The 18159-nt window shown below is 40.4% G+C and overlaps 1 protein-coding gene across 2 annotated transcripts; it reads right to left on the minus strand.

Annotated features, from left to right (window-relative positions):
- Window positions 1-4667: 4667 nt before the first annotated feature.
- COX15 (cytochrome c oxidase assembly factor COX15) lies at window positions 4668-17986 on the minus strand. Of its 2 annotated transcripts, XM_016220004.2 has the most exons (9): window positions 17852-17986; window positions 16216-16406; window positions 14547-14669; window positions 14076-14262; window positions 11821-11988; window positions 9497-9578; window positions 8098-8252; window positions 6438-6551; window positions 4668-5306 (listed from the first exon to the last, which is right to left on the minus strand). In XM_016220004.2, the coding sequence occupies exons 1-9, from the start codon at window positions 17939-17941 to the stop codon at window positions 5175-5177; spliced, it is 1242 nt and encodes a 413-aa protein (XP_016075490.1). In that variant the 5' UTR covers window positions 17942-17986; the 3' UTR covers window positions 4668-5174. The 2 variants fall into 2 exon arrangements, with proteins under 2 accessions (XP_016075490.1, XP_016075492.1); XM_016220006.2 differs by lacking the exon at window positions 11821-11988 and having other exon boundaries at window positions 17852-17985.
- Window positions 17987-18159: the final 173 nt, after the last annotated feature.

The raw sequence follows: 18159 nt of genomic DNA on the forward strand, positions 1-18159 counted from the left end.
AGAAAAGCCATAATAATTGCATTTTCATCCACGGCCCTTCAGGAGCTTTGCTCCACACTTAGCCTTTAAATTGCACAAGGGTTTCTCATTCATCAACTTCCACCTTCCCCCATGGGATCTTCTTTATGCTTTATCCTTTCGTATATGTAGCCTTGAGTGTCCTGCCCAAGAATGTGCTCCCCAAGTTGAAGTAGCTTTCTTTTTTTGTTCACCTTTGATTTCTAAAATTAGATGACTATGGGAAATGGACCCTGACTGTAACAGTGACACTCTTTTTTTCCCATTGCTTTTTTTCCCCCTTAATCTTCACCCGAGGATATACTTTTATCAATTCCTAGAGAGAGGGGGGAGAGAGCAACATTGATGCGAGGGACACTGATCAGCTGCCTCCTGCATGCACCTTGACCAGGGATGGAATCTGCAACCCTAGTGTGTGCCCTGACTGGGACTCGAACCCGTAACCTCCCCCTCGCCCCCTCCCCGTGCACAGATGGAAATTAAATGCTTCATAAAACAGAAAAATAAATCAAAGATGCTCCTAGAAATAAGCAGAGGAAAATGAGTATACTGACTCTTGGTCGGTAGGTGAAAAGAAGACAAGTCCTGACTTGTTTCCAAATTAGATAATAACCTAGCAAAGCGTCTTACAGTTTTTTAGGAGTTATATTACAGCAATTTCCATTAATTTTTACGACTTCTAAGTTGCCTGTTTTCCTTGGACTTACCTGTCACTGTGAGTGAGCCCTCGCCTTATGAATGCTGCTTAAAAATAATGTCAAAATGTTTTTCTTAGCCATTGCTTACTCAGGTAACTATTTCTTTTCCCCTCACTTTGGTTTCCAAATACCATTTGTATTTTTCTTGTAGATCTAGTCAAAAGCTACCTAGTAGGCTAACAGTGATCCCTTTCATGCCTCAAAATGAAGTTGACACAGGGAGGAGGGAATTAGTCCAGTATGAAAATCTTATGAAGTTACTCTTCACCTGGGTTATAATAGCTGCCATTTGTTAAGCACTTACTGTGTGACAGACATGCTAAGATTTTTATACATCATTCAATCATTGTGACATCCTTTCAGATTGATATTACTGTTCTTTTTACAGTTAAAAAACTCAGGATCCCTATGTTTATAATTTTTCATTGTAAGTGTATTTCATATTCTTAATTTATTTTAGTCTTTGAGTTTTTGTTCAGTGTGCTGTATCCTGTATATTATTTTAATATTATAGGATCTAGGCTTGTCTTTATTACCGTAAGTAGAACTTATCAGAGTTCCATAGTATAAAATTAAGGACAAATTTTTACCACCCCCTTAGAAAAAGTGAATAGATGCTCTTAGTATTGGTTCCTGTACTTCTCCCATTACTCCTAATTAATGATCTCAAATGAAATCTCACTAGCCAGAAACAGAAGCCATTTATTCCTTGTGGCAAGGCAATTATATGTATATCGCTTTCTGTTAATGAAATATTCTTGCTTATAGAGTCAGGTAGTCTCTTTCCTTTTAACCCTCAGTTTCTAATGACTGTAAAAGATTTTTCTTTTTGCATTTCTGCATTTGGAGTGGTTCTCCTATAATTATGGTTTCGTAATATTCACATTCCATTGGTTCCTTTGAATCCTACAAACCAATGTTTCTGATAATAGCAACAATGAATCTGAACAGTTTTAGTACTTTTATTATCACAGAGACAGGTCACAAATGTCAGAATCAGAGTTAGTGGCTTAGAGGGGTGATGTTTTATTAGTCTCATGATGGCACAACCCATCACTTTTCTCTGAATTCTTGTTACTAGAATATGAGTAATACCCAATTTCATGGCATTACATTCACTAAAGTTGCTGTTAATTCTAAGGGTAATTATACCATCTTTCTCTCTGTTCCTTAGCTCCTTGATTTCCTTGGTCAAGGAAATTTTAATCACTTTCCACTAGCTTTGTATTTATTCTTCTAATGTCATCCACAATATTTTTACACTCTCCTCCTCAGTCTAAGAGCTTCCTAAATAGATGCCCTCGCATCCCTATTCTCATAGTTTTGTGTTTTGCTTTTTGTCAGGAGTGAAAAACGGGTGGGTGGTATGACTTAGGGGAAAGAACATCAGACTATGAATAGCAGGCTTGGCTTCTAGTCCTGGCTTTGTCATTAGCTAGCTCTGGTACTCTAGGCAAGTCACTTGCCATCTCTGGTTCATTTCTCATCTGTAAAACAGGGTGGCTAGACAAGATGATCTGAGGTTAGTTCCAAAGGGAGAACCATTGGCCTAAGGCATTAAAGGCAGGAGAGAAGGTAGGAAAGCGCTATGGTTTTAGGAAGAGGATTTTGGCCTTTGGTTTAGTCAACCAGGCTGCCCAAAACAGCCAACGGTCATCTGCTTTACCCATTTCCCCCGACATTCCCTGATGGGAAGAGTATTTCACAACTATCATTATACGTACATTTCAGTACATGAGATTTTAAAAGGAATTTTAGAGGTCTTCTGGTTAAACTCCTTGATTTTACGGATGATGAAACTGAGTCCCAGAGCAGTAGTATTGTGCTATTACTACTGCTAGCAGTAGTGACTGCCATGAAATGCTCATTGACAGAATCTTCCTGCAAGAGTGTGTATTTCAGTAGAATCTATTCTTTATAATACAGCTGACTGCAACTGATCATGCCCAATCTTTGTAACTGCTTCTCATTCATTTGTGATTGCTTTGCTCATATTTAGGAATAAAATTTGAAAGAAATACTTTACTAGAAACAGTACCAAGTTTTCACATCTCTTCTAGCTTCTGTATGTCATACTTTAAAATTTTACATTTTAAATTTGCCTAATTTTATACAGTTTTTTTAAAGCACCACATCCAAACAATTCATGTAATGGTTATAATCTAAATTACTTAAGGTATAAATGCCTATTAGATCTACCTCACTAAGAAACTTGGTTATATTTCTTGGGCAGTTTCCAGACTTCCTTACAGAAAGAGTGCTTTCTCTTTGCTCTCTATAAACTTTTCAAACTAATTCAGAACTGGTATCTAATTTCCCTTTTTGCTGTGGTATGTCATGTAACTTCGGTGGGATTAAGGATTAAGGTAGAAGTAGCAGTGGCTGTTTCATATTCGCCCAAAGTAGTATCTTCAGTTATGCTAGTTTCAGTCCTGCCACTGGGGCTATATATGCTCTCTCAAACTTTTGAGACCTTTGTTGGTGTTACAAAAAGTATTTGTTAAAAAATGAGGATTTTTTTTTTTTTTTCATATCCTAATAGACTTCCCTTGTATTATTACCCAAGTGTTTCCTTTGCTCTAATAGTTATCATTTCTCAGTACTTTTATTGGAAGGACAGAGGAGAAATGTATCTGTTGACTAGTTTGTTTCTCTGGAAGTCTGAGCAATAAAGAGATTTTTTTATTTGTAAAAATGAATTATTACTCATACTATAAGGGCTTCCTACCTTTAAAATATATTCAATCACTGCTGGCCTTTTTTTTTTTTTTTTTTTTAAAGCAAAGTTGAAAAAATTTCTGAATCACAGGTTTATAGCCGTGTGTGTGATTCAGGCCAGACTGAAGACATGTCTGCTCCTGAGCCTCTCCTGTTTAAGTAGCACAGCCACTCTACACCCTCTGGTGGCCTGCCCCTCCTCCACTACCACTCCACTCCACTCCACTCCAGGCTAAGCTAGCCCTGTACCTTCCTAAGCAGCCCTTCCTGCAGAGCACCTGCCAGGGTTTGGCCTATGAAGGCTACCGGTGCTGAAGGCTCTGCCTTTTATTAGCTTCATAAGTCTTGCTCTGCAAGCAAGGATCCCAAGTACTTTGATTTCTAGTATTTGTCATGTTGTATTTTGAAATTTTTATTCTACAATTCCTTGTTTGTTAATGCCATAAAGTATACGCTTTGTCTCCTTCATTGTTCTGCCTTGGGCTATGAACTTTGCAGTGTTGAAAGGCATCCTTTTCTTGTGATCCACAAGACACTTCCTTCTCACCTTAAAAAACCAAAGGCTGCCTGTATTGCATAACTTTTGGGGGTTACTAAAACTGTATGTTTTTCTAGTGCTTCACATTAATAATTTTGCTGAATAGTTCTTAAAATTCTCACTGATACTGTTGAATCGTTGAGCAAAATGTGCAACGCATGAGAGAGGAGAGGCATTCTCTTATGCCAGGACATGGGTATGTGTGTTACCTATGCCAATATATAACTCACTGTTCATTCCAGGACCGGAAGGAAGGATTGCTGCAGATAAACTGGTTATCCTAGTATCATGATTGTCAGTGTTGGTCTTTGCAACCAGCTTCACTTTAAGGCAGTAGCTAATTGGTACCCCTGCCATATGGACAGCATTTGTCACTGTTAAGTTAAAGACAAAAACTTTCCGGGTTGATTAAGAAAGGCAGGTGTTTTAATTTCCTTTGATATTTTAAAAACAACTGACAGAATTGTTGAGGGATCTTTGAAAACGTTATGGGAAATCTATTTAATTTACATATGTGATGACTTATTTTGAAAGAGGTGTCTGGGACATCAATCTGTAATCCTTTTCCATTCGTTCACAATGTACGTGTCTGATGCTGGGAGTAATGCAAACCTAAAAAGAATCCAGATAATCTCCACTCACCAGGAGCTCATGGATAGGCACAATGCAGTTATATAGCTAAATGCAACCAGATCTGTTTTTCCAAACTTACTCATCTTTAATAAAATAAAAATGAAGTAAAATATCTGAAACTTGAACTTATTTCATTCATTCATTGCCACTTTCTTTGGAGGAAACTGTAGAAGCATTAGCATGCGGTCCTTTGGGTTGGATCATACTGCCCTCTGCTGGCTATTATTAACTAAGGACAACGTTAGTTTGGGAAGCAGGAGATAATAGCATGGGAACCTACCCCAGTGACTGTAGTTCCCTTTTTAAAAGAATTCTGTCTAGAAGAGGTGATATCCCATTAACAGGATCAACGTGAAAAGTAACAGATTTAAAAAAGAACCTTTACTATAACCGTACCTAATGACATTCTTGATCCAGTGACTTTTAAAAATAGGCAAAGAATTTTTTAAAACTTGACCAATTTAGAAACCACTTGACATGTGAGGGTCATCCTCTTAGCAAAACCCAAGTTCTTGTGCTCTTGAACTTTCAAAAGCAGTTTAAGTCCTAGGTAGCTGATCCTCTTGGAATTATTTTGGGACCCTTCGGAGTTCGTTCATGAGCCAGAGAGCAACACTGAGCAGAGCCAAGGAGCCTGACTGGTGCGTGGCAGCCAAAGGAGTTGGAACATACATCAGCAGAGTGCTAATGCCCAAGCCCACCTGTTACAGAGAAAAGAAGGCAGTAAGCAAAGCAGGAACCACAAATTCAGAACTGAAATGATCGACAATCAGATACACAAACCTCTACATTCTCCCATCACAGCATTAAGAATATACTTTTCATTTTACAAGTAAGTACACTTACAACGAAGTAAATTGAAACAAAACCCTAAAATTTCCCTGAATTATCCTTCACCCTATCCCAGTTACCCTCACCAAAGGTAGACAGTGTTGCCGGTTTCTATATACTTTTACTTTCGTACAAATGTTTTTAGAAAAACATGGTTTTATACTTTTATTTATTTATTTACTTTATTTTTTAATATATCTTTATTGATTTCAGAGAGAGGAAAGGAGAGGGAGACAGACAGAAATGTCAATGATGAGAGTCACTGATCGGCTGCAGCCCGCAACCCGGGCATGTGCCCTGACCGGGAATAGAACCCTGATCGCCTGGATCCTAGGTCGATGCTCAACAGCTGAGCCATGCCCAGCCGGGCATGGTTTTATACTTTTAAAAAAATACATTGTTCTGCTACTTGCTTTTTTCACTTAATGTATGTCTTGAGATCTTATTTTAAACTGCTGTATAAATTTACCATAGCTGTTTATTTAACTACTTAGGCTGCTTCCAATTTTTCACCATCAGCAATTCTATAATGAATTTCCTTATAGATATAGCTCTTTGTGCATTAGAATACTCTAGGGCAGGCACTAATAAGTCAGTTTGCTGGGCCAAGGGATTATACATTTAACATTTTAAAAGATACTGCCAAACTGCTCTCTGAAAAACACCAAACTCATGCTCTCACCAAGAATATATGCAGGTAATCTGTTATACCTGTGCCAATACCTGATTATCTCCCCCCCCCAATCTGACAAGCACAAAATGGCATGCATTGTTTTAATTTGCTCCTCTGTGATAATGAGTGAGACTAAACAGCTTTTTGTATTTATTGGCCATTCATCATTCCTCTTGTGAGAACTATGTATTGATATCCTTATTTTATCTTCTGGTTATTCATCTTCTGGTCTATTTCAAGTATTGAAAATATCTTCTCCTAGCCTGTTACCTTTCCTTTTTAACCTTGTTTTGGGGATACCCTTAGGCCAAAAAGAAGTGGTTTATACCTGTGTATACGCCAAAGCCAGCAGAGTTGCTGCTGCCATCTTGGTCCTTCGAGGAAGGGGAATTCTCCGAGACAAGAAGTACAGTGCCGTAATGGCAGTAACTGAAGTGATCCCCTGCAAGGAGAAGAGTCTCATCAAGTGCCAAGAGGAAACGTCCCACCCTCCTGATTTCTGCTCACCTTCCATGCACCTCCTCCAGAACCAGTGAGGAACCACTGGGTACGTCCCTGTCCCAGGCTGAGAACCACCTGCTGTTCCACCTCTGATTACTTACTGCTCCTCAGTCTCCTTCCCACTTCTCTTCTGCTGGCCACTTAAGTGTAGGTGTTCCCCAGGGTGCCACCTAAGATTTCTGCACCTATCACTTTATACACACTCTCTCTCGGTGATCTTATCCACCTTCCACTGTGGGTGTCCCCTAAGCCTGGCCCTCACGTTTTAAACCATTCTTTGCACCCTTATCCCTAATTTTATCTCTACTGTAATCCTGTATTCTTAAAGCAGGGCTGACCCCAGCCCATGAGGATTATTATTTTCCTGGGCTGTGGGTAGAGGAGGTAGTGGTGGTGCCAGCTAGTGCTAAAAATCTAAAATCTCATTTTCATTCCTGCCCCTTCAGAATAAGCAACTGTGACTGGCAATAGTCTCCATTCCCCTTCCATGATGGCAAAGAGAATGTCTTTCTATCATATATGTACATCTATTTCACTTTTCCTTTTCAGAGCTGTCCATGATGACAATTTCAACCAGAAATTGCTTATTCTAAAATGTGTAGTGGGGCACTGAGCCCACATATGGTAACTTGCGCAGCCCCAGCATTCCCTGTGGACATCTGAGTCCTCTGGACTTCTCTGTGTGGATGTACCCTAGCCTCTCACACTCAGCATACCTCAGTCTCATGACATCCCCCCGTGTTTAGCTCAACACGCATTCCAATAGTCCCATTTTTGTTGGCTGTGTTTTAAGCATGCCCCAGAACAAACTTTGGGCTCTCCCTTCATCTTTCCTCACCTTAATTTCTACAGCTAATCTATTCCTTAGAACCTTGCTCGGTTTCATCATTCTTAAGACCATGCCCACCGTGAAGCCTTGAACCCCATCACTTTCTCCTGCATTACTGCAATAGCACTACTGCTTCTCACTGGTCTCCTTGCTGCTGATCTTTCCCTGCTCCAATTTATCATGCCTCACTACCAGGCCAATCTTAACATGACCCATAGCAGGCCCTCAGAAAGTATTAGCTTAAATAAAACAGAGTACATATGATGCTCTTGCCTCCTTGGGTTTCTGGTTCAGTTCTGACAGCTATGTGCTAGGCAACCACTGTCTCTGCACCCCCTTCTCTACTCAGACTTTTATCTGCTAAAATGACTCTCCTATGTGTGTGCAGGACTGAAGGAGGTTATCATTTCCCAGATGGTAAAAAGCAGACTCGAACTTTGGGAAGCTGGCAGTATCCTGAACACCAGAATTTGGGTGGAGGATGTGTGGGTAATTTGGAGAAAAACATCACATCAGAGAACTCGTACTCAATTTCTTCTTTAAAAAAAAAGGAAATCTAATGCCCACCCTGCCCTCTTACTGTTGCCATTAGTGCTCACCCCAAGGCCTGTGAGAGATTCCCTATGCTCAGAAGCCAGTAACCACCAGCTAGACTTACCAGAACACGGTGATCAAACTGCACCATGGTGGGATTCTCAAAAACATTCCTCAGGAGTGGGGAAAAGGTAAAGAGGTCCTCTGGGATCCAAGATTCTCCCATCTTGGGGAAGGAGTTGTAAACGAGCCCAGCATCCAGTCCTGCCACAAAAGCCCCTGTATACCAAAGTAAACGGTATTTATTAAAATGAGAAAAAGAAGAGGCCAAATAGTATTCTGACACAGAAGTTGTTTATTATCCCAGAGTTAGATAAAAGAAAGTGCCAGAGTAATAGAAGTATTTACAGTGGGGGTTCTCAGATGGAATATACATCACAATCACCATGAGATCTTAGAAGAAAGACAACTATATCCTCACTTGCTCCCACTCCAAGACTCTGGCATGCCTCCCTGCAGAAGTAAACAAGCAGCTTGAGAGAGGCATGGGAGTTTGGAAAAATTCCCTTAGTGATTCCTCCCACTGAGAACTACTGATCTATTCTGGTAGTGGTGTTCCCCCAGACATCTGCATAATTTACTCCATCACCTTGCCAAAGAGACCTCCCCAATGAAGACAGCACTCCCCCACCCACCTCTATCCCTTATCCTCCTTTATTTTTCTTCACAGCACTGAACACTATCTGGCATACTGTTTTTATAGTTTATCTCTTCCCCAGGTGGCTCAAAAAATGTTTGCTAAATGAACAAAGAGATGGAAAAAAAGCCCAAAACCTTATAAACTAAATCCTAGATAAACACATAAACAGGGTATTCATGAATTATTATTATGATCAATTTATTATTTTGATTTCATTATTTATGATCAAAGAGGATTCAGAGATGTTTAGATCACATTCCTTATTCTATAAATGCCATTTAGCATGTCAAAATTCATTCTCTTCCACCAAAAAAAGGGGGGGGGGGAGTTGGGTACATCACTGGTTTAATGGTTTTATTTTAAAGCAAGTGCTGTCCAAAGAAATTTTCTGGGGTGAGGAAAATGTTCTGTATCTGCCACCCAATACAATAGTTGCAAGGCACATGGGGCTACTGAGCCCGTGGAATGTGGCTAGTGTGACTGTGGAACTAAACCTTAAATTTTATTTCATTTTAGATAAATATGAGGTCACTGAGGCCCAGAGAGGTTTCACAGCTTGTCCAAGGTCATAGAGTTCATAAGTGGTAAAGCCAGGATTTGAGCCTAGGCAGTCTGGATCCAGGTAGATGCTCAATATTTTTGTTCTACTGACTGAAAAGCAGGATTTTTGAAAAGAAAGAAGGAACAGAAAACAGAGGGTAAAGATGATGGGTATGAGAGAAGCAGGTGTGAAGGGAAATAGGAAGATACAGGAAGAAAGGGAAAAGCATTAGGCAAGAGACCTGAGAGTGGAATGAAAATGGGCCATCTTGAAGAGTCCTACCTGAGAGAGCTGTAAGGAACACTAGGCCTGTTGTTCCGTGAGCAAATCGTCTCAACCACAGGAGTTGACGGGTTTCAGGCAACTAAGTAAGAAAATCACTCAGGTTAACTGTACTGCAGGAACTACGAGAGGCAGCAAAGATCTCCAAGGCTAAACCCAGGTGACAATTTGAGGTCAAATCTTCTTTGAACCCTAAACTAGGTTAGGTACTCCCAGCAGATACTCTGACTTGTATCATATTTTATTAAATGTATACATTTACTACCCGTTTTTTCTGCTATCCTGTAAGTTTTGTGAAGGCAGGAACTGCCACCTGTTTTATTAGAGTAGTCCTAGCCCAGGGCTTGGCATGTAGGTACTCAATATTTATCTATTTAATAATGGAATGATTTCATTGTTCAGGGGAAAAAATGCTTCACCATGGTTAAAATGATGTGGCTGAAGATATAGGACTGGATTTTCATCTGGTGTGTGATATTTAGTGCTTAACAAATATAATCAGAATCAAAATTGTAAAAGATGCCTAGAGTGGAGATTCTTGCATTTAGTTTTTGGTAAAATCCGAATTTGTTATTTTTACTATGGCCAAATTCTGGTACTAATCAGTGAGACCACAAATATTTATTAAGAACTTTATAGATAGGTAACCATAAAGATACAAAAAGGTGAAGTCAGAGTTCTACCCTCAAATGCTTTATAATCTAGTATGTGAAGAATTAGGGATCATTACTAAGGTTTTATAGCAGAGTATGTCAGTGCTGTCAAAAGAACTGTCTGCGATGATGGAAGTATTCTATTATCTGTACTGCCCAATATTTGGATAATGAGAACTTAACGCTAGAGCAACTTAAAATGAAATAGTTTTTTAAATTTAAAGTTGAATAACAAGTTTGTTTAAAGTTAATGTTATTTAATATTAATTCATTAAAATTTAAATAGCCACATGTAGCTAGCTGGCTACCAAGTTGGACAACATAGTCCAACTATATGTTTGACTATGATGTCAAATCCTTTCTGTAATTAGTGGAATACAAGTAAATTTTAAAAAGAGAAAATTAATTGATAATTAAAAAGTCATTGGTAACCTTAAGAGTACCATTTCAGTAGAGACTATTTGGGAATGTGTGTGTATATGTAAGCGTGTAAGTAAATGTGTAGGTGTGTATATATAGGGGTGGGTGGGGAAGCCAGTGACAAGAACTGAAAAGAAACAATGGGTTGTCAGGATGTACAGCTATAGGTATAGGCAATTCATTTTAGAATTTTGGCTTTGAAAGTCAGGAGAACAGGAATTATTCAGATGTGGAATTGTCAACTATACCACTGTTTCAACTCCATCTGGCTTCCCTGTGGGGCAACTGCCAAGTCAGCATCTCCTGTCTTTATTGGGATCCAGGCCACTGGCTCCAAGTACCTATTGGATGATTCTACCTAAAAGTCCTATTGACATCTCAAAATCCACTAATGAACAGGTTACGCAGGTCAACCACGACTTCAATACCTAAAATATTATTCATTAAAAAAAAAATTAGAAAAACCTTTAATCAGCCTACTAAGGAAATACTTCCAGGCAAGATCACTAAAGTTTACTATATTGTTCAACGTGATGAATGGCAGGTCCCCATCTAAAGAACCAACCAACATGGCACTTGTGCGCCACCACAGGGCCAGAAATCACTCTCGTTCTCTGGCCTTCCCCATCTCGCCATCCACTATCCCTCTGGGAGTCAGAAGTAGAGTGGTTGGGGTATCTCTTGTTGTTGGTACTCCTTCCCACTTTTTCTAAAATTCATGTTTTTGCCTTTCCCAATAGGCAATGCTGACAAAATATTCAGCTCCCATACTATTTCTCCTTTGGATGAGTTACTCCAACTCAAAAGAATACAGTGGTACCTCGGTTTTCGAAGGTCTCCATTGATGGACATTTTGGTGTATGAACGCTGTAAGCCCAAAAGTAAATGCTTCGGTTTTCAAACACGCCTCAGAAGTCGAACATGCACATGGCTTCTGCTGAGGGCAAGATCCTGAGGCCTAGCTGTCGGCTGTGGATCCCTCGGTTTTCGAACATTTCAGAACTCAAATGGTCTTCTGGAATGGATCACATTTGAAAACCGAAGTATCACTGTAACTGCACATTTTACTCTGCAGTCCCAAAGGTGAATGTTCCTCCAAACTTTGGTGCTATCTAGTTTCTGGTAAATCGGCAGACATCACTAACGGAATGTGTATGTTTTGACATAACTTCCTATTAGAACCAGAATTACCATTTCTCTAATCCTGTCAGCCTCTGTGCCGATGTGGTAACAATAAAGACTGACTCCTACCTTATGCTGAGGAAGCAGCAGTGACAGCGAGGTCCACAAGCTGGCACAGTAAAGAACAAGAGCTGACCCCAGGTGGGCAGCGAGGCGGTACTGACTGACTCGAGGGATGTCAGGAGAATCTGGTTTTTCTTCTAATCCACTTTTTACCATATACCATCCCAATAGCCCCTAGAACCAACAAGAGGCAAATAAAGTTGAAACTACTGAACTTTACTCTCTGAGAAAGTGAGTTATCAATGATCAGGCATACTCCTTCCCTGACCCCTCCTTTCCATACACCTCGCATATCCTCTGTATCCCAGGAATCAGGACCTACCCACATTCCCACATACAACAGCATAAATATTTAACTGCTGATTAGATTAACATTTTATTGACGTGTAAGTGAAATATAGAAAAGTGTATCTGTGGGCAAAACCTTACATATACTCGATATGATTTAACATTATATAAACTGGTAAAATATGAGAAAAAAACTGTTTCTATAAAAGCAGACTGAATGTTTTGGAAAACTTGAGAAAGCTTAAAAACAACTACTGTCAAGTTAGGTGGGAAAAGAAAATAACAAAAGTTTTGTAGGGGATAAAAATTTAGAAGGCTTTGCAGTCAGATTGCTTTGCAAAGTATTTAAGTTCTCACTCCTCTTTAAGGAAAGTGAAACAAAATGATAGTTTATGAGGGTGCAAGAGATCTGAGGTTGAACTCCAATAGAGGACTAAAGAACAGGCCTTAGCTCTTAAAAAAAAGAATGAAAGCACATGTTTACAAGTTCAAGGTTTGTATTATTATTCTATGATTCCCTGCTTTTTACTGACTTTTTCAAGTAACCCAAATGTCAGTTCCAGTCACATCAGATAATATATAACCCTTTCACTGTCGCCCTGCCAAGCAATAGAATCATGTCAAATGGGGATTCTCCCACCTCTTCTAAATATATGCTCCTCGGAAAATCTTTTTGGGTATTTCTTTCCCTCTTCATGACTACCCTGGAGGTTCTAATTATCTTGATTCATCTGCATAGGACACTGGAAAATGAAGGAGTAGAGTGTGATTTGCTAGCCCTTTCTTTTTTCCAACACTTAGCTGCCATCTTCAATTTTCTGCCTCCCTGAGAGTCTGTCTTAAATGGGATTTTTTTTTTCTATTCTAAAATAAATTTTCATTTTGTTTCATCCCCCCTCCCCTAGTTTCTATTAGACTTTTGTTAATGTCTGATTCCTTACTGTTTCTATTGTATTACATCTCTTCCATCTCCCTCCTACTTCTATTTGGTTCATAGTCTCACCACTTCTAAGTTAAATTAACCAACTCACTTCTTCCTGATCAAATTCTGTTATTTTTTTGATGCTGTGATCTCTCCCTTAGGGCCTGGATACTTTGACCCTAATACTCATGTATCTTCTTCAGTACTCCTTTTCTTGGCTCTCAGCCTCACAGTCATTCAGTGCTCTTTTCCTTAACAGAAGTTCCACTTATGTGATTTTTTAACCACCATTTATACAGTACTTGAGTATCTCTCAGCTACATCTATATTTTAAGATCCCTCATTCCATAAACTGTTTCTCTCTTTTGGAATTTTCCTCTTTGTTTCTGTAGCCATTCTACCATAGGGATCCCAGTTTCCCACAGAACAGGCAAATTAGAAAAAGGGAAGAGAAGAGAACCCAGGAGGAGAGCCATGGTGGGAAAGAAACTAATTCTTTTTCTTTTTTTTAATATATCTTTATTGATTTCAGAGAAAGAAGGAGAGAGAGAGAGATAGAAACATCAATGATGAGAGAGTCATTGATCGGCTGCCTCCTGCACACCCCTGACTGGGGATCGAGCCCGCAACCCGGGCATGTGCCCTGACTGGGAACTGAACCCCGATCACCTGGATCCTAGGTCAATGCTCAACTGCGAAGCCACGCCCGGCCGGGCAAAAACTCTAATTCTTATCACACAAAAATATATTTACTGAGCGCTTAGTGATTCCAGGCACTAACTTAAGTACTTTATATGCATGATCTCACTTAATATTCATGCAACCTAAACAGTAGGCACTATTATTATCCCTATTTACAGGCAAAAAAAGCATAGCCTACAGATGTTAGAACTTGCCCTACTAAGTGGTAGAGCTGGGCCTTGAAGCCAGGCATGTGACACTAAAATCCAAGCTCTCACCTACTCTCTAATAAAATTACTTCCTTAAAAACAATGCTAACTAGGAAGTTCTTGGGAGCATCTCTGGTTTCCCAAACTTGAGTACATCTCACCTGGAAGCACACTAACCCACAGAGGGCAAGAGCACGTCCTTTCATGCTGCGGCTGAGCCAGCCCTTTCTCCAAAAGTAGGCAGCAGGCAGGATGTATGCAAGGCCTACAAGGCGACCCCACATTCGATGTGAGTACTCCATGTACCAGATGAACTTGAATTCTGCCAATGTCATATCATGATTCAAGCTAGGTGAAAAGGGAAGTCAAAAAATAAGAGGAAGCCTCCATCTGATTTTTATCTCCCAATGGAATGCAGGAACATTCTCAGTCTTGAAGCTTGCTAGGTCTGCCATCTCCCTCATTAGTGACCTCAGGATCACTTCAGAATTGGAGATTTAGAGTAGGAAGTTAACTAAACATAACAGTTCAAATATCAAGAAATAATGAATCTAATCATTCTGACACATTTAAATAAGCAAAAGACTGAGTGGATCTCATGGGATGTTTGCCTGACTTTCTATAATACTTACATTTTAAATTCTGGAAATTGCTGGTATTTTTGGAATTCTGCTTCCCATTCTTCTTGACTTGAAGGTGGCTTCATCTCCTTTATTAAATGCCAATCTACCATTGAGAGGCCAGACTCTGTCAACCTTAGGAAAGATATTTGAATGTGAGTGTGTGTATCTGTGAATGTGCACACGCAATGCTGGATTACTCGTAGTTTATGGCAACAAGTGGATATGAACATAACCTCTCTAAAGGTAAACACATCATTTCATTGTTTCCTCTCTGATACCTTCCTCTTCTCTTACTGCTTAGAATTTTGACAAAAACAACAAAATCAACCCTTACACCAAAGAAATTTGCCCTAAATGCATAATCAACATTATTTACACAAGGAAAAGAGAATTGATATAGGCATAAAACATTTTAGGTTCTTGAGTGAATTTAAAGACAGTAAAACTCAAATTTGTCGGCTCTCATAACAGCCTATGTAACACATTCAGTATTCTGAAATAAGGGCACAGGAATGTGGAGGGAATTTGAGAACACATATACTTTATTAAAACCAAAGGTATTTTCACCAAAAGGAGTTAGGGTTCCTAAAGTAAAAGGCTGACTTTAGGCCTGAGACAGGAAATGTACAAGAGCCTGGAACATCTTATCATCCAGAAAGCAAAGACTCAGTGGTTACAGGGTCCTGTCAAAACAACTCTGGAGCCAACTTGAGAGGTTCTCACTGACTAAAGATGGGACAATTTGAGCAAAACGTCATCACTGCAATAGATTGAAACATACCGAGTTTGTTTAAACCTATGAGCTCACAATGATACTTAAAAACTCACACTTTACTGGTTACCTTTGGAGGGTGCTTGGGAACCAATTTAGAATTTTGAAAATTGGTAAATAAAGGGGAAGAATCAAGTATTTATCTTGCCTTTCCTATATACACTGTACTTTAGGATAACCCAGTTGTTGGTGAGGCAAAGTTTCTCTTTAGAGCTGAGCTACTACAATATTACAGTTTTGCAACTCTAATGAAATAATGGATCTAGGCAATGATCATCAATGGTGGCTGACATCTCTGATACCAGATATTTATAAACGTTATAATCACCTATGAAGTATTTTGCCCTCTGCCCCAACCTGAATCTGATCAAGCAATAACCAGTTTACAGGAAATACAGGGGAAAACGGGACTTGTTAAACACCACCACAGTATGCAATCAGGAAAAGCCAGACCGTGAAACTCTACAGGACAAATGATTTAGGTTTCTGGGTTTCTTCAACAAAAAACTGCAAAGATGGGGGTACAGGGGAGGAAGTTTAAAAAGACGTAAGAGGCATATGAGCTAACTGTGATGTATGGAATTTATTTGGGTTTAATTCAAACTAACTGTACAAAAAATTTTGAGACAAATTTGAACTCTGATTGTAGGGGGAAATATACACAAACAATGTGCAGTTTGTGTTTAAGATCTAAACCACTCTTTGTGAAGCACTCCTATTAAAAAAAACCTGAAATGTACTATGTCAGGGCAAGCCATCAGACATAATCCCTCTTTAGACCTCAGTTTCTGCATTTGTAAAATGAAGGAGATAGACTACATGATTCCTAGGGTCCCTTCACTGTTGGTCATCCTGTTCCTCTACTGATGACCGAAACAGCTGACACACAATGAGCAAATTACTCACCTAGTTACTCCACCAAGAATAACTGCTCCAGCCACTGTTCCACTGCAGACCAGGAGCCATCGGCCCACCACCCGCTCAGCAGCCTTTGAGGGAAGGAACACTGTACCTCTTCCAGATTGTAAAGCTACTTCAGAGATGGTGCTGTATTGCCCTGGCCTCAAGGGGCTCCTGATCCCATAGCTGCAACCACACTGAGGATCAAGACAGACAAATTACAACTGGAGAAAGGGAAAGGCCCCACTCCACTGCTACTCACACTCAATCCCACTCTGGAGTTGAATACCCAGTATGGCAACATCTTCACTGCTATTGCCCTGGCAAATCATCTCTTCATTGGATTACTGCAACCACTTTCCAGTTGGTTTTCCTGTCTGCAGGCTTGGCCTCATTCCAATCCATCCCCATACTACATGACCCTTCTAGTCTCTGCTTAATCCATTTATACTTAACTCTACACCTATACGTGGGTTACTTTCTTCTGTGGGTCATTAAACAAGATTTCTCTCTAACTGGAACACTGCTTGTCCCCTGACTGAAAATACAGCATACCTCGTTTTATGATGCTTCAATTATTGCACTGTGCAGATACTGCGTGTGTGCGTGTGCGTGTTTTTAACAAATTGAAGGTTTGTGGCAACCCTGCATTGAGCAAATTGAAAACCTCCTGGAAAGGATTTACCATTCTAGATGCCATTCATGGTTCCAACCCTCATGGATGACATTGAGGGGCTCAATCCAATCCTTCAGTGGAAGACATAATTACAGATGTGGTAGAAATAGCAAGAGAACTAGAATTAGAAGTGGATCCTGAAGATGTGACTAAATTGCTGTAACCTCATGATAAAACTTTAACAAATGAGGAATTGCTTCCTACAGATGAGTAAACAAAGTGGTGGCTTGAGATGGAATCTACTCCTGGTGAAGATGTTGTGAAGCTTGTTGAAATGACAACAAAGGATTTAGACTACTACATAAACTTAGTGCTGAAGCAGTGGCAGGGTTTGAGTGGACTGGCTCCAATTTTGAAAGACGTTCCACTGTGGGTAAAATGCTATCAAACAGCATCCCACGCTACAGAGAAATCATTCTCATGAAAAGAAGTTTTATCTTATTTAAAATAATTGCTACAGCCACCCCAACCTTCACCTTGATCAGTCAGCAGCCATCAAAAAATGTGACTGCAAGACCCTCCACCCGCAACAAGATTATGACTCACTGAAGGCTCAGATGATGGTCACCTTTCTTTTAGCAGTAAGGTATTTTTAAATTAAGGTACGCACATTGCTTTTTTTAGACATAATGCTATTGCACACTTAACAGACTACAGTATTAATGCTTGATGTATAGTAAATTTAATCCTCCTAGCAATTTTGTGAACTAAGTATTGTTATTCCCATTTTTACAGATGGGGAAACTGAGGCACAGAAAGGTTATCTAACTTTGCTAATATTACACAGCTAGTAAGGGGTAGGTCCAGTCCACGACTCCGGGGCTCTGGAAACAAGGAAATGCGTTTTGAACTCTAAGGAGCTACGGGACCGTGACTTCGGGTCATCTCTCTCCAGGCTCTTGCCCCACCCCTACCCCGCCCCCCGCGCCCGCGGCGGCGACTCAGGAGTCCGCTGCCCTGCGGTACCTGCGTTCTAGGCGCCGCCCTCGGAACCAGGAGTCGGAGACTCGGGCTCCCCACCAAGGCCTTCAAGGGCGGGACGAGTAATCGCTGCATCCCGAGGACAGCGCGCGGCCGCCACTTGCACTCGCCGCGCCCCGCGGTCTCCTTTCCCGGCTTCAGAAACCGGAAGCACTTCGAGTCACGCGGAGCCGGCTCTTCCTCCGGAGACCGCGGGGTGAGCCGCGACTGCGCCTGCGCTAGCGACCCGGTGTTCGCGGGGGCTGCTGGGGCGCGGGCGTCGGGGGCGCGCAGGGGCGCGCGCAGCGGCGGGA

Source organism: Miniopterus natalensis, chromosome 14 (assembly GCF_054644295.1).
Source record: "Miniopterus natalensis isolate mMinNat1 chromosome 14, mMinNat1.hap1, whole genome shotgun sequence".
NCBI lineage: Eukaryota > Metazoa > Chordata > Mammalia > Chiroptera > Miniopteridae > Miniopterus > Miniopterus natalensis.